The following is a 12,591-nucleotide window of genomic DNA, read 5'->3' as shown; positions in this document are numbered from 1 at the left end:
GTCTCTGTCTCTGTCTCTGTCATCTGCAGGTGTCTTGTATCCAGGGATGAGAATGGCAGCCACTGGGGCCCTGTTTTCCTTGTAACCTTTTTTCCTGCCGTGTTTGGAGGTGCAGATGAACTCCATCTCCCTCCTTGCGTCCCCCCCCCCCCCGCCCTTGGGGAGAGAATTCAGGCCAAGACCAGAGCTGGGTGAAGGGAAGTTAGTGGGGGAGGACTTGGGGCGGGGGGGCACAGACACGCCCCCGTGGAGTCCAGGCCGGGGGACAGGCGCCTTGCAGGCAGCGGAGTGGGGGGCTGGAGTGGACCCCAGCTGGAGCCTCTGGAGGGATGGACCTGAGAAGAGGGGTTGGGGACTGGCAGGTCTGCTGGATCCAGCTATGCCTGTGGCCTCTCTCTGTCTCTCTCTCTCCCTCCTGGATCCAGCTGTGCCTGAAGGCATCTCTCTGTCTGTCTCTCTCTGTCTCTCTCTCTCCCTCCTGGATCCAGCTGTGCCTGAAGGAATCTCTCTGTCTGTCTCTCTCTGTCTCTCTCTCTCTCCTGGATCCAGCCATGCCTGAAGCCCCCCTCCCTCTCTGTCTCTCTCCTTTCTCCTCTCTCTCTCTTTCTCCCCTCCTCTCTCTCTCTTTCCCCCTCTCTCTCTCTCCCTCTCTCTCCTCTCGCTCCTCTCTCTCTCCCTTTCCCTCTCTCTCCCTCTCTCTCTTTCCCTCTCTCTCTCTCCTGGATCCAGCTGTGCCTGAAGGCCTCCCCCTCTCTCCCCCCCCTCTCTCCCTCTCTCTCTCCTTCTCTCTCTCCTCCTCTCTCTCTCCTGGATCCAGCCATGCCTGAAGGCCTCTCTCTCCCCCCTCCCTCTCCCTCTCCCTCTACCCCCTCTCTCCCTCTCTCTCTCCTTCTCCCTCTCTCTCTCTCCCTTTCTCTCTCCCTCTCTCCCTCTCCCTCTCTCTTTCCCTCTCCCCCCCTCCCTCTCTCTCTCCCTCTCGCTCCTGGATCCAGCCATGCCTGAAGGCCTCTTCCTTCATCTGGAAGTCCGGGAAGGCAGCTGAGCCATGGAGGGCAGGGCAACAGGAAGGTGGAGAAGCCTTCCCTGGGTGCCAGGCCCTCCCCAGGTGAGCCAAGCGGGCAGACCTGGCACGGGGTTGGCGTGTGGGCGAGCCACTCCCTCCTGCCCGTCCTCACATGCTCATGGCCCCAGGCTCCAGATTCCAGCTGCCGCGTGGGTGGGGCGGGCCCCGGGGTGGGGAGCCCTGGAGCCCCATCCAGGCAGCCACACGCCCAGTCTCTTGTCTGCAACGCGGAGCCCAAGGTGCCTTCCGAGCAGCTCGGGGCCTGGGCGGGGTGTCTCCTGGGAGTCGGCCTCCAGGGTGTTCTGGGAGGCGGCCTTTGGGGGCGGTGGTCCGTGCACCAGACTTTCCTGCCTGAGGCTCTGAGGTCCCAGGTTCAATCCCTGGCACTACTACCATCAGCCAGAGCTGAGCAGAGCTGGGGGGGATAATAATAATAACAACAATAACGATAATAATAATAATAATAACGACGGTTTCAGGCAGGCCCACAGAAGCAGTGCTGACCCTCGGCCCTGTTGCATGTGCTCTTTTGATCTCTTTAGAACCCTGTCCCTTGGGTTGGGGTGGAGGATCTCCTCAACTCTGTTTGCCCTGTTTCAATAAAACAAAAAGACTCAAAAAGTTTTCCCTTTAATTTTGATTTGTCTTAATTTATTTTGGATAGTGGCAAAGAGAAATTAAGAGGGAGTGGAGATACAGAGGGAGAGAGACACCTGTAGCCCTGCTCCACCACTCAGGAAGATTCTCCCCTGAAGGTGGGGACGCAGGGGGTGGGGTGAGGGGGCTTGAACCCGGGTCCTTGGGCAGGATATCAGGTGACTCAACCAGGTGTGCCATCACCCGGCCCCTTCTATCATATTCAGTACTGTCTGTTCTGTTCTGTCCTACCATTTTTACTCAATCATATTCTATTTTACTCTGTCATATTCTAGTCTTTTTTCCCATTGTTTATTTATAAAAAAGAAACTGACAGAACCAGAGGATAAGAGGGGCACAACTCCACACAGTTCCCACCACCAGAACTCCGTATCCCATCCCCTCCCCTGATAGCTTCCCTATTCTTTTTCTTTTATTTATTTATTCCCTTTTGTTGCCCTTGTTGTTTTATTGTTGAACTTATTATTGTTGTCATCGTTGTTGGATAGGACAGAGAGAAATGGAGAGAGGAGGGGAAGACAGAGAGGGGGAGAGAAAGACAGACACCTGCAGACCTGCTTCACCGCCTGGGAAGCGACTCCCCTGCAGGTGGGGAGCCGGGGGCTTGAACCGGGATCCTTACACCAGTCCTTGCGCTTTGTGCCACCTGCGCTTAACCCGCTGCGCTACCGCCCGACTCCCTAGCTTCCCTATTCTTTAACCCTCTGGGAATATGGACCCAAGGTCCTTAAGGGGTGCAGAAGGTGGAAGGTCTGGCTTCTGGAATTGCTTCCCCACTGAACATGGGCGTCGGCAGGTGGATCCATACTCCCAGCCTGTCTCTCTCTTTCCCTAGTGGGGCAGGGCTCTGGGGAAGTGGGGCTCCAGGACACATTGGTGGGGTTGTCTGTCCAGGGAAGTCTGGTCAGCATCATGGTAGCATCTGCAACTTGGTGGCTGAAAAGAGAGTTAACATACAAAGCCAAACAAATTGTTGACCAATGATGGACCTAAAGGCTGGAATAGTGCAGATGAAGAGTTGGGGGTGGGTGGGTGTCTCCATTTTGTAGATAGCTAGTAGGCATATTTTAGTTATATTCCAAAGGGCCTGTGGCTATACTAGTTTTTTTTTTTCCCCTGAGCCTGAAATCTGATATGCAGGTGGATCCAAGTTATTATCTGGGGAGATGATGTCATGGCTGGAAAAAGGACCAGAAAGCTGGATCAGGGAAGAGAGTAGCTCCCTAATATGGGAAAGGGGTATAAATATTGTTGACTGTAAACCCCATCGATTTGATGTGATCTGGGGCCCATATTCAGCTGAGGAGCCTGTGTGAGCTCTGCATCCCTCTAGATCTGAGCTCACAGTCTGTGGTCATGAGTAGGAACGTTCCAAGCTGCCCCAATATCAGGACCCATCTTCCTCAGGTGGAGCATAGCGTATGTTGTCCAGTGCCCCTTCGGAGGATGGAACATTCTCTACCATTGTTGATCCACGTTGAGGGCGAGGTCTTATGGGGGCCCTCAAAGGGGTCTGTTTTATTGTTCCTCTATCATAGTCTATTCCATTCTTGTATTCTATTCTGTTTTATTCTATCATATTATCTTCTATTCTGTCATATTCTATTCTGTTCTACCATATTATATCCTATCATATTCTACTCTAATTCTATTCCATCCTAATTCTATTCCATTTCTTTCTTTTTCTTTTTCTTTTCTTTTTTGCCTCCAGGGTTATTGCTGGGGCTCAGTGCCTGCACCATGAATCCACTGCTCCTGGAAGCTATTTTTTTTCCCCTTTTGTTGCCCTTGTTGTTTATCGTTGTTAATTGCTGTCGTCGTTGTTGGAGAGGACAGAGAGAAATGGACAGAGGAGGGGAAGACAGAGAGGGGGAGAGAAAGACAGACACCTGCAGACCTGCTTCACCACCTGGGAAGCGACTCCCCTGCAGGTGGGGAGCCGGGGGCTCGAACCGAGATCCTTATGCCGGTCCTTGTGCTTTGCGCCACCTGCGCTTAACCCGCTGCGCCACCGCCCAGCCCCATAATCTCATCTGTTCTGTTCTGTTCTGTTCTATCCACATTCCATTCCATTTCATTCCATTCTAGCGTTTTTGTAGAGCCGTGGTGTTGTCTCCCCAGCCCTGTCTTTCTGGTCCGCCCCCTTCTCTGTCTCTCTCTGCACCACCACCATGCTCCCAGCACGTTTCCTCTCTTGGTAGGTGTGTGTGTGTGTGTGGGGGGGGGGTGGTCCCCTGTCCTCTCTTGCCCTCCATGTCCCCCCAAAACACAGTTCTTGGGCTTCTGGAAGGTTCTAGAGACAGAGAAGATTAAAATGACCACTTCCCTGGGAGGCAGGGCCGCTGAAGGCGGATGCTGGGCCGTTTGGAAGGTTCCTGCCTCCTCTGATTCCTCCTCCTTTTCTGCTGCACGCGCCGACTTTATAATTAGAAAAGTTATTTTGAAAGGAAAAAAAAAATCACCCGCTCCCCCAGATGCCCCAGCTGTGAGCGCCGGCCCCCCCTCCCTCCCCGGCTGTGACAGAGGACACAGCACCCCCACTCCCCCCACCAGAACATTCTAGAGGGACTGGGCGTGGGAAGGGTCAGCTGTCAAGGGTGCAGGGCCCTGCAGTCAAGGAGGGCTTCCTGGAAGTGGCGGCAGCTCTGTGGCCTGTCACCTTTGCCCCCCACCCCCCAGGATCATAATAGGGCTTGTTGGGAGGCCACTGCCCTCCCTTTAATCCTACTGGTTTTATTCATGATTCTTCTGAGACCCTAACATCTACCTTCCCTTCCCTTTGGGGTGTCTTTCTGTGTTGGGGGGCCCTGTCCTTCTTGCCCCCTAACATGGGGGCTCCAGGCAGATGTAGATCTGCCTTCCAAGACCCTGTGATGCCCCGCTTGTTGAGCTGGGGGAGCTGGGGCCAGGCACCCCAACTCTGTAAAGTGCTTTGTGCATCTTGCCCAGACGGCAATGTGCTCCACCTGGGGGGGGTGACCTGGGGACCATCTGCACCCTGACATTCACGGGGTGCTTACTGTGCAACCTAGCTGACACCCCAAAGGCCCCCAGGCTGACAACCCAAAGGCCCCTAGGCTGACACCCCAAAGGAACCCAGGCTGGCACCCCAAAGACCCCCAGGCTGACAACCCAAAGGCCCCCAGGCTGACACCCCAAAGGACCCAAGCTGGCACCCCAAAGACCCCCAGGCTGACAACCCAAAGGCCCCCCTGCTGACACCCCAAATGCCCCCAGGATGACACCCCAAAGGACCCAGGCTGGCACCCCAAAGGCCCCCAGGCTGGCACCCCAAAGACCCCCAGGATGACACCCCAAACGCCCCCCTGCTGACACCCCAAAGGCCCCCAGGAGGACACCCAAAATGCCCCCAGGATGACACCCCAAAGGCCCCCAGGATGACACCCCAAAGGCCCCCAGGATGACACCCCAAAGGCCCCCAGGATGACACCCCAAAGGCCCCCAGGATGACACCCCAAAGACCCCCAGGCTGACACCCCAAAGGCCCCCAGGCTGACACCCCAAAGACCCCCAGTATGACACCCCAAATGCTGACACCCCAAACGCCCCCCTGCTGACACCCCAAAGGCCCCCAGGATGACACCCCAAATGCCCCCAGGCTGACACCCCGAAGGCCCCAGGCTGACACCCCAAAGGCCCCCAGGATGATACCCCAAAGGACCCCAGGCTGACACCCCAAATGCCCCCAGGCTGACACCCCAAAGGCCCCCAGGCTGACACCCCAAATGCCCCCAGGCTGACACCCCAAAGCCCCCCAGGCTGACACCCCAAATGCCCCCAGGTTGACACCCCAAAGGCCCCCAGGATGACACCCCAAAGGCCCCCAGGCTGACACCCCAAAGCCCCCCAGGCTGACACCCCAAATGCCCCCAGGTTGACACCCCAAAGGCCCCCAGGATGACACCCCAAAGGTCCCCAGGATGACAACCCAAAGCCCCCCAGGCTGACACCCCAAAGGCCCCCAGGATGACACCCCAAATGCTGACACCCCAAAGGCCCCCAGGCTGGCACCCCAAATGCCCCCCAGGCTGGCACCCCCAAGACCCCCAGGCTGACACCCTAAAGGTCCCAGGCTGTCACCCCAAAGGCCCCCAGGATGACACCCCAAAGGCCCCCCCGACAGGCACCCCCAGCCCCCAGGACCCTGATGAGACGACTTTGGGGGCACCCCTGACTTGCGGGGGCTTGTCTCAGCCCCAGACCCCCTGAACTTTGGGGGATGGTGGTGCGGGCCGGGATGCGGGGTCCCGGGCCGCGTCCCCCAGGAGGCCCCGGGCGCCTTTCAAACTGAGCCGAGCCCCGCCATTGGCTGCAGTGCGCCCCGCCCCCGCCCCGCCCGGGGTCCCCGCCCGGCGCCCCATCTGTTTCCAATCCGGAGTCCCCGCCCTGCACCCCAAACCCGGCTCAAAGGGGGGGGTCGCCCCGTCCTTCCCGCAGCCTGATGCGGGGGGGGGGGGGTCCGTTGCCATGGTCACCGGGAGCGCCTTGCCCCCGACCCAGGAATCCAGCTTCTAAAAGTGGGGGGGTCTCGGGCTGAGCGCCCCCCGCCCCACTTCCGGCGGGGACCCCGCCCCTCGTGCCGCCCCGTCGCCCCACCCCCACCCCCGGGCCTGGGCCTCGGGCTGCAGGGCGCCGGCCGTGCGGTGAGTGCGCCCCCCACTCTGCCACGGTCGCGGGGCTCGGGAGGGGAGGGGAGGGGAGCGGAGCGGAGGGGAGGGGGCGCCCCGCTGCCGGCCCCGGGTGGGGGGATGCGGCCCGGTACGCACCGCGGGGTCTCCCCTCCCCCGCCCGCAGGGGCGCGCCTGGGACGCGGCCTTTGGGGGGACGCGCGAGAAGCGGGGGTCTCCGGACCCGGGAGGCTGCAGCCCAGATGGTGGGGAGCGGGGTGCACGGCTGTAGGCAAACACCCTTCCCCCCAAAGCAAATGAAATAGAAAAAGAAAAGGCGGCGGCCGGAAACTTTGCCGCCCCCCCCCAACACTGGGACCCCTGCCCACCAGGACCCGGACACTGGGACCCCTGCCCACCGGGGACCCCGACACTGGGACCCCTGCCCACCGGGACCCTGACACTGGGACCCCTGCCCACCAGGACCCGGACACTGGGACCCCTGCCCACCGGGGACCCTGACACTGGGACCCCTGCCCACCGGGACCCGGACACTGGGACCCCTGCCCACCGGGGACCCCGACACTGGGACCCCTGCCCACCGGGACCCTGACACTGGGACCCCTGCCCACCAGGACCCGGACACTGGGACCCCTGCCCACCGGGGACCCTGACACTGGGACCCGCCCACCGGGACCCTGACACTGGGACCCCTGCCCACCGGGGACCCCGACACTGGGACCCCTGCCACCGGGACCCTGCCACTGGGACCCCTGCCCACCGGGGACCCTGACACTGGGACCCCTGCCCACCGGGGACCCCGACACTGGGACCCCAGCCCACCGGGACCCTGACACTGGGACCCCTGCCCACCGGGGACCCTGACACTGGGACCCCTGCCCACCGGGACCCTGACACTGGGACCCCTGCCCACCAGGACCCCGACACTGGGACCCCTGCCCACCGGGACCCTGACACTGGGACCCCTGCCCACCGGGGACCCTGACACTGGGACCCCTGCCCACCGGGACCCCGACACTGGGACCCCTGCCCACCGGGGACCCCGACACTGGGACCCCTGCCCACCGGGACCCGGACACTGGGACCCCTGCCCACTGGGACGCCTGCCCACCGGGACCCCGACACTGGGACCCCAGCCCACCGGGGACCCCGACACTGGGACCCCTGCCCACCGGGACCCTGACACTGGGACCCCTGCCCACCGGGACCCTGACACTGGGACCCCTGCCCACCGGGACCCCGACACTGGGACCCCTGCCCACTGGGACGCCTGCCCACCGGGGACCCCGACACTGGGACCCCTGCCCACCAGGACCCGGACACTGGGACCCCTGCCCACCGGGGACCCTGACACTGGGACCCCTGCCCACCGGGACCCCGACACTGGGACCCCTGCCCACCGGGACCCTGACACTGGGACCCCTGCCCACCGGGACCCCGACACTGGGACCCCTGCCCACCGGGGACCCCGACACTGGGACCCCTGCCCACCGGGGACCCCGACACTGGGACCCCTGCCCACCGGGACCCGGACACTGGGACCCCTGCCCACTGGGACGCCTGCCCACCGGGGACCCCGACACTGGGACCCCTGCCCACCGGGGACCCTGACACTGGGACCCCTGCCCACCGGGACCCCGACACTGGGACCCCTGCCCACCGGGGACCCCGACACTGGGACCCCTGCCCACCGGGGACCCCGACACTGGGACCCCTGCCCACCGGGACCCGGACACTGGGACCCCTGCCCACTGGGACGCCTGCCCACCGGGACCCCGACACTGGGACCCCAGCCCACCGGGGACCCCGACACTGGGACCCCTGCCCACCGGGACCCCGACACTGGGACCCCTGCCCACCGGGACCCTGACACTGGGACCCCTGCCCACCGGGGACCCCGACACTGGGACCCCTGCCCACCGGGACCCCGACACTGGGACCCCTGCCCACTGGGACGCCTGCCCACCGGGGACCCCGACACTGGGACCGCTGCCCACCGGGGACCCCGACACTGGGACCCCTGCCCACCGGGACCCTGACACTGGGACCCCTGCCCACCGGGGATCCCGACACTGGGACCCCTGCCCACCGGGGACCCCGACACTGGGACCCCTGCCCACCGGGGACCCTGACACTGGGACCCCTGCCCACCGGGACCCCGACACTGGGACCCCTGCCCACCGGGACCCTGACACTGGGACCCCTGCCCACCGGGGACCCTGACACTGGGACCCCTGCCCACCGGGACCCCGACACTGGGACCCCGGCCCACCGGGGACCCCGACACTGGGACCCCTGCCCACCGGGGACCCCGACACTGGGACCCCTGCCCACCGGGACCCGGACACTGGGACCCCTGCCCACTGGGACGCCTGCCCACCGGGACCCCGACACTGGGACCCCAGCCCACCGGGGACCCCGACACTGGGACCCCTGCCCACCGGGACCCCGACACTGGGACCCCTGCCCACTGGGACCCTGACACTGGGACCCCTGCCCACCGGGGACCCCGACACTGGGACCCCTGCCCACCGGGGACCCCGACACTGGGACCCCTGCCCACCGGGGACCCCGACACTGGGACCCCTGCCCACCGGGGACCCCGACACGGGGATCCCTGCCCACCGGGGACCCCGACACGGGGACCCCTGCCCACCGGGACCCCGACACTGGGACCCCAGCCCACCGGGGACCCCGACACTGGGACCCCAGCCCACCGGGGACCCCGACACTGGGACCCCAGCCCACCGGGGACCCCGACACTGGGACCCCAGCCCACCGGGGACCCCGACACTGGGACCCCAGCCCACCGGGGACCCCGACACTGGGACCCCAGCCCACCGGGGACCCCGACACTGGGACCCCTGCCCACCGGGGACCCCGACACTGGGACCCCTGCCCACCGGGACCCTGACACTGGGACCGCTGCCCACCGGGGACCCCGACACTGGGACCCCTGCCCACCGGGACCCTGACACTGGGACCCCTGCCCACCGGGGATCCCGACACTGGGACCCCTGCCCACTGGGGACCCCGACACTGGGACCCCTGCCCACCGGGGATCCCGACACTGGGACCCCTGCCCACCGGGGACCCTGCCACCCCACAGGGGCCCAGGACCCCAGCCCAAAGAGTGCTAACCCCAAGGTCGAGCATCCGGGGACCCCTGCAGCCAGGACCCCGACCCCAGGATCCTTGCCCAACAAACCCCAGGACCCCTGCAAGCCAATAACACCAGCCCCTCCAGAATCCTGCACCCCCAGGACCCCAGCCCACAGGAACTAGCAACCCCAAGACCCCAGGACCTTGCCCACCAGGACATCTGCACCACCAGGACCCCAGTTCCCAGGAAACCAGCACCCCAAGTCCACTACAGCACCAGGACCCCAGCCTCCCAGGACCCAAGACCCCCCACCCCGTGGACACCAGGATCCCTGCAACCCCAGGACTCTGGCGACCCCAGGACCCCTGCAACCCCAAGTCCCCAGGACCCCAGCCCCACAGGACCCTAGCCTCCAGGACACCCGAAACCTAGTACCATGGCCCCGCCGGGACCTCAGCACTCCCAGGATCCCAACCCTCAGGACCCCAGCACTCCTAGGACGCCTGCCGCCCAGAACCACAACACTCAGGACCCCTGCACACCTAGCACCCCAGCCCCCAGGACCTCTGCACCCCTAGCACCCCAGCCCCCAGGACCTCTGCACCCCCAGGACCCCTGCACACCTAGCACCCCAGCCCCCAGGACCTCTGCACCCCCAGGACCCCTGCACCCCCTATGGCCACCTTGAGGATCCTGCCTCCCCAGCTCCCCAGAGGCTCCATGATCTGACTCCCACAAATGGGGGGTCCCCATGCGCCCCCCCAAAGCCCCCTGCTTGCTTGTCACCCAGATCTTGGGATTCCCTCCCCCCATTGGCCTTTTCCCCTTCTGAAGCCAAAATGGTGGGATTTCTGTTAAGTGGGGGGGGGACCTCGGGTTCTAGGGTGACAAGGTGGTGAGAAGAAGAAAAGGGGGTTCAGGATGGGGGGACCATCCCCCTTGGAAGCATCCTGGACCAGTCGGGAACCTCCTGGAGGGCTTCCTGGAGGTGGCGGCCGCTCCGCAGAGCCCTGAGGCTGAGGTGGTGAGGTGTGGCTATTGGGGTCCCCACCACCTGCATTTCTGGAGGCCGTGGGGACTGTCGTGGGGGGGGCTGTGTTCCCCACAATTTGGGGGGATGAATGGGCCTGGGTTGGCCAGAGAGCAGTGCCGCTGGTGTGTATTTTGACGGGGTTCCCTGATAAAGTGATAAAGGGGGGTCCCGGGGTTGGAGCCATCTCTGTGACCCCAGCCCCCCCCAACTTCCTCCCGGCCTTGGGGACATCACCCCGAGGTCCTTGCCCTCATTTTCCTGGAATGCTGTCAGCCTCCCCTCCATGGGGGGAGCATCTGTGGGAGAAGGGGGCCCCCAGATGAGGCCGGGGGGCTCGGCAGCGGGTTCCGTGGTGGCTCTGGGTGGGTGGCATCAGCCAGGACACCCCCAGGGCAGGACGCTCCCCCCCCCCCCCCCCCGCCTCCCGATGGGGCCGGGCCCTCCGTCTTAGGTGACAATGGTCCTGTTTGTCCCCGGGCCCCGTGTGGGCCCCAGCCGCGTGACCCCAGAGCCTGGCCTCCCCCCAGGCTTCCCCACCCCCTCTCGGGGGCCCACGGGGACCCCCCCAAACCCGTGACCTGGCCAGCACCCCAGGGGGATGGGGGACGGGTCAGGGCGAGGTGGCCACAGGCGGGATATTTTGAGAAACAGAATCACAGGGCCGGGCAGCCTTGCGGTGCCTGTGGTCACAGCCCGGGACCCGCCCCTCGCAGCTGGTGGGGGGGGGCCGGGGTCATGGGTCAAGTTCAGGCTGGGGGGTTCAGGGTGCGTGTGGACGGCTGGTGTCTCCTTGGTTTTCTCTCTTTTTGCTTTTACCGTTCTGTTTATTTAGATTTTTAAAAAATATTTTTTATTGATTCCCATTTGTTGCCCTTGTTTTATTGTTGTAGTTATTATTGTTGTTATTGATGTCGTTGTTGTTGTTAGGACAGAGAGAAATGGAGAGAGGAGGGGAAGACAGAGAGGGGGAGAGAAAGACAGACACCTGCAGACCTGCTTCACCGCCTGGGAAGCGACTCCCCTGCAGGAGGGGGGCCGGGGGCTCGAACCGGGACCCTTATGCCGGTCCTTGCGCTTTGTGCCATCTGCACTTAACCCACTGCGCTACCGCCCGACTCCCTTTTTAAAAATTTACATTGATGGACTAGAGACAGAAATCCAGGGGGAGAGGGACAGAGAGACCCCTGCAGCCCTGCTCCACCGTTCAGGAAGCTTCCCCCCTGCAGGTGTGGATGGGGGGGCTCGAACCCAGGTCCTGGTGCCTGGTTACAGGTGCATGCGCTCAGCCCAGTGCATCACCATCCGGCTTGGTAGTGGTGCTGGGGATTGAACCCGGGACCTCAGAGCCTCAGGCAGGAGAATCCAGTGTTCTGACTGGCTGAGCTATCTCCCTGGCCAGCATTTGGTCCCTCCTCCTTTGCTGCCACCTCCAGGCAGGCCTCCTGGGTTGCCCTTCTCAGTCTCTCTCTCTCTCTCATTTCTGCAGACGGCTCCCGGCCTCTCTGTAAGGGAACCCGGGGTGGGGGGGCGTCCCCCTCCAGGGAGGAGGTCACAGGGCCCCCCACGAAGATGCTGCTGGGCTGGGGCACGGGGGTGGCCTCCGCAATGGGACCCCTCGGCCTCCTTGTGATGCTGCTGGCTGGAGGTTGTGCAGCAGAAGGTAAGAGACTCCCCGAGGGTGTGTTTGCGGGGGCATTGCTGGGGCGGGGGGCGTCCCCTGATGTCTTTCCAGTCTTGAGGGGACTGAGGGTGTGGGGGGCACTGGCATCTTGAGTTTGCAACTTCCCAGCCCTGCCCTTAGCGATAAGAGAGGGAGAGCGAGAACCTTCCCCCGGTGCTGTGTCGACTCCCATGTGGCACCCGGGTTGGAACCCAAGACCCTATGCGTTAAGAACAATGCCAGGCCCAGCTTCAGCTGTTTTTCAGATGGAGAGAGAGAGAGAGAGAGCAGAGACCCCACAGCCCTGCCTCACCCTCCATGGGGCACCCTGGGTGCTAGGTGGAGGCAGCTGGGGGCCCAGAGGGAGATAAGTTTATTCCTCGGTGCTGCATGTCTCTGTCTGTCTCTGTCTCTCATCTGAATCTC

General features: G+C 63.5%; 2 protein-coding genes across 2 annotated transcripts in view; both read left to right on the top strand.

Annotated features, from left to right (window-relative positions):
• LOC132535627 (basic proline-rich protein-like) overlaps positions 1–9,344 on the top strand; it is a 31,812-nt gene extending 22,468 nt beyond the window's left edge. The window contains exons 5-8 of the mRNA XM_060182238.1: positions 6,242–6,384; positions 6,536–6,636; positions 7,286–8,357; positions 8,775–9,344. Of these exons, the coding sequence (XP_060038221.1) occupies positions 6,242–6,384; positions 6,536–6,636; positions 7,286–8,357; positions 8,775–9,344 (1,886 nt within the window). The remainder of the gene's footprint in view (positions 1–6,241; positions 6,385–6,535; positions 6,637–7,285; positions 8,358–8,774) is intronic.
• PTPRS (protein tyrosine phosphatase receptor type S) overlaps positions 1–12,591 on the top strand; it is a 78,170-nt gene that overhangs the window by 10,742 nt on the left and 54,837 nt on the right. The window contains exon 2 of the mRNA XM_060182073.1: positions 11,992–12,165. Within this exon, the coding sequence (XP_060038056.1) occupies positions 12,075–12,165 (91 nt within the window). The 5' untranslated portion in view covers positions 11,992–12,074. The remainder of the gene's footprint in view (positions 1–11,991; positions 12,166–12,591) is intronic.

Source organism: Erinaceus europaeus, chromosome 23 (assembly GCF_950295315.1).
Source record: "Erinaceus europaeus chromosome 23, mEriEur2.1, whole genome shotgun sequence".
Classification (NCBI taxonomy): Eukaryota; Metazoa; Chordata; class Mammalia; order Eulipotyphla; family Erinaceidae; genus Erinaceus; species Erinaceus europaeus.
Note: the sequence above shows the minus strand (reverse complement) of the source record. Positions and strands in the feature narration are given on the sequence as shown.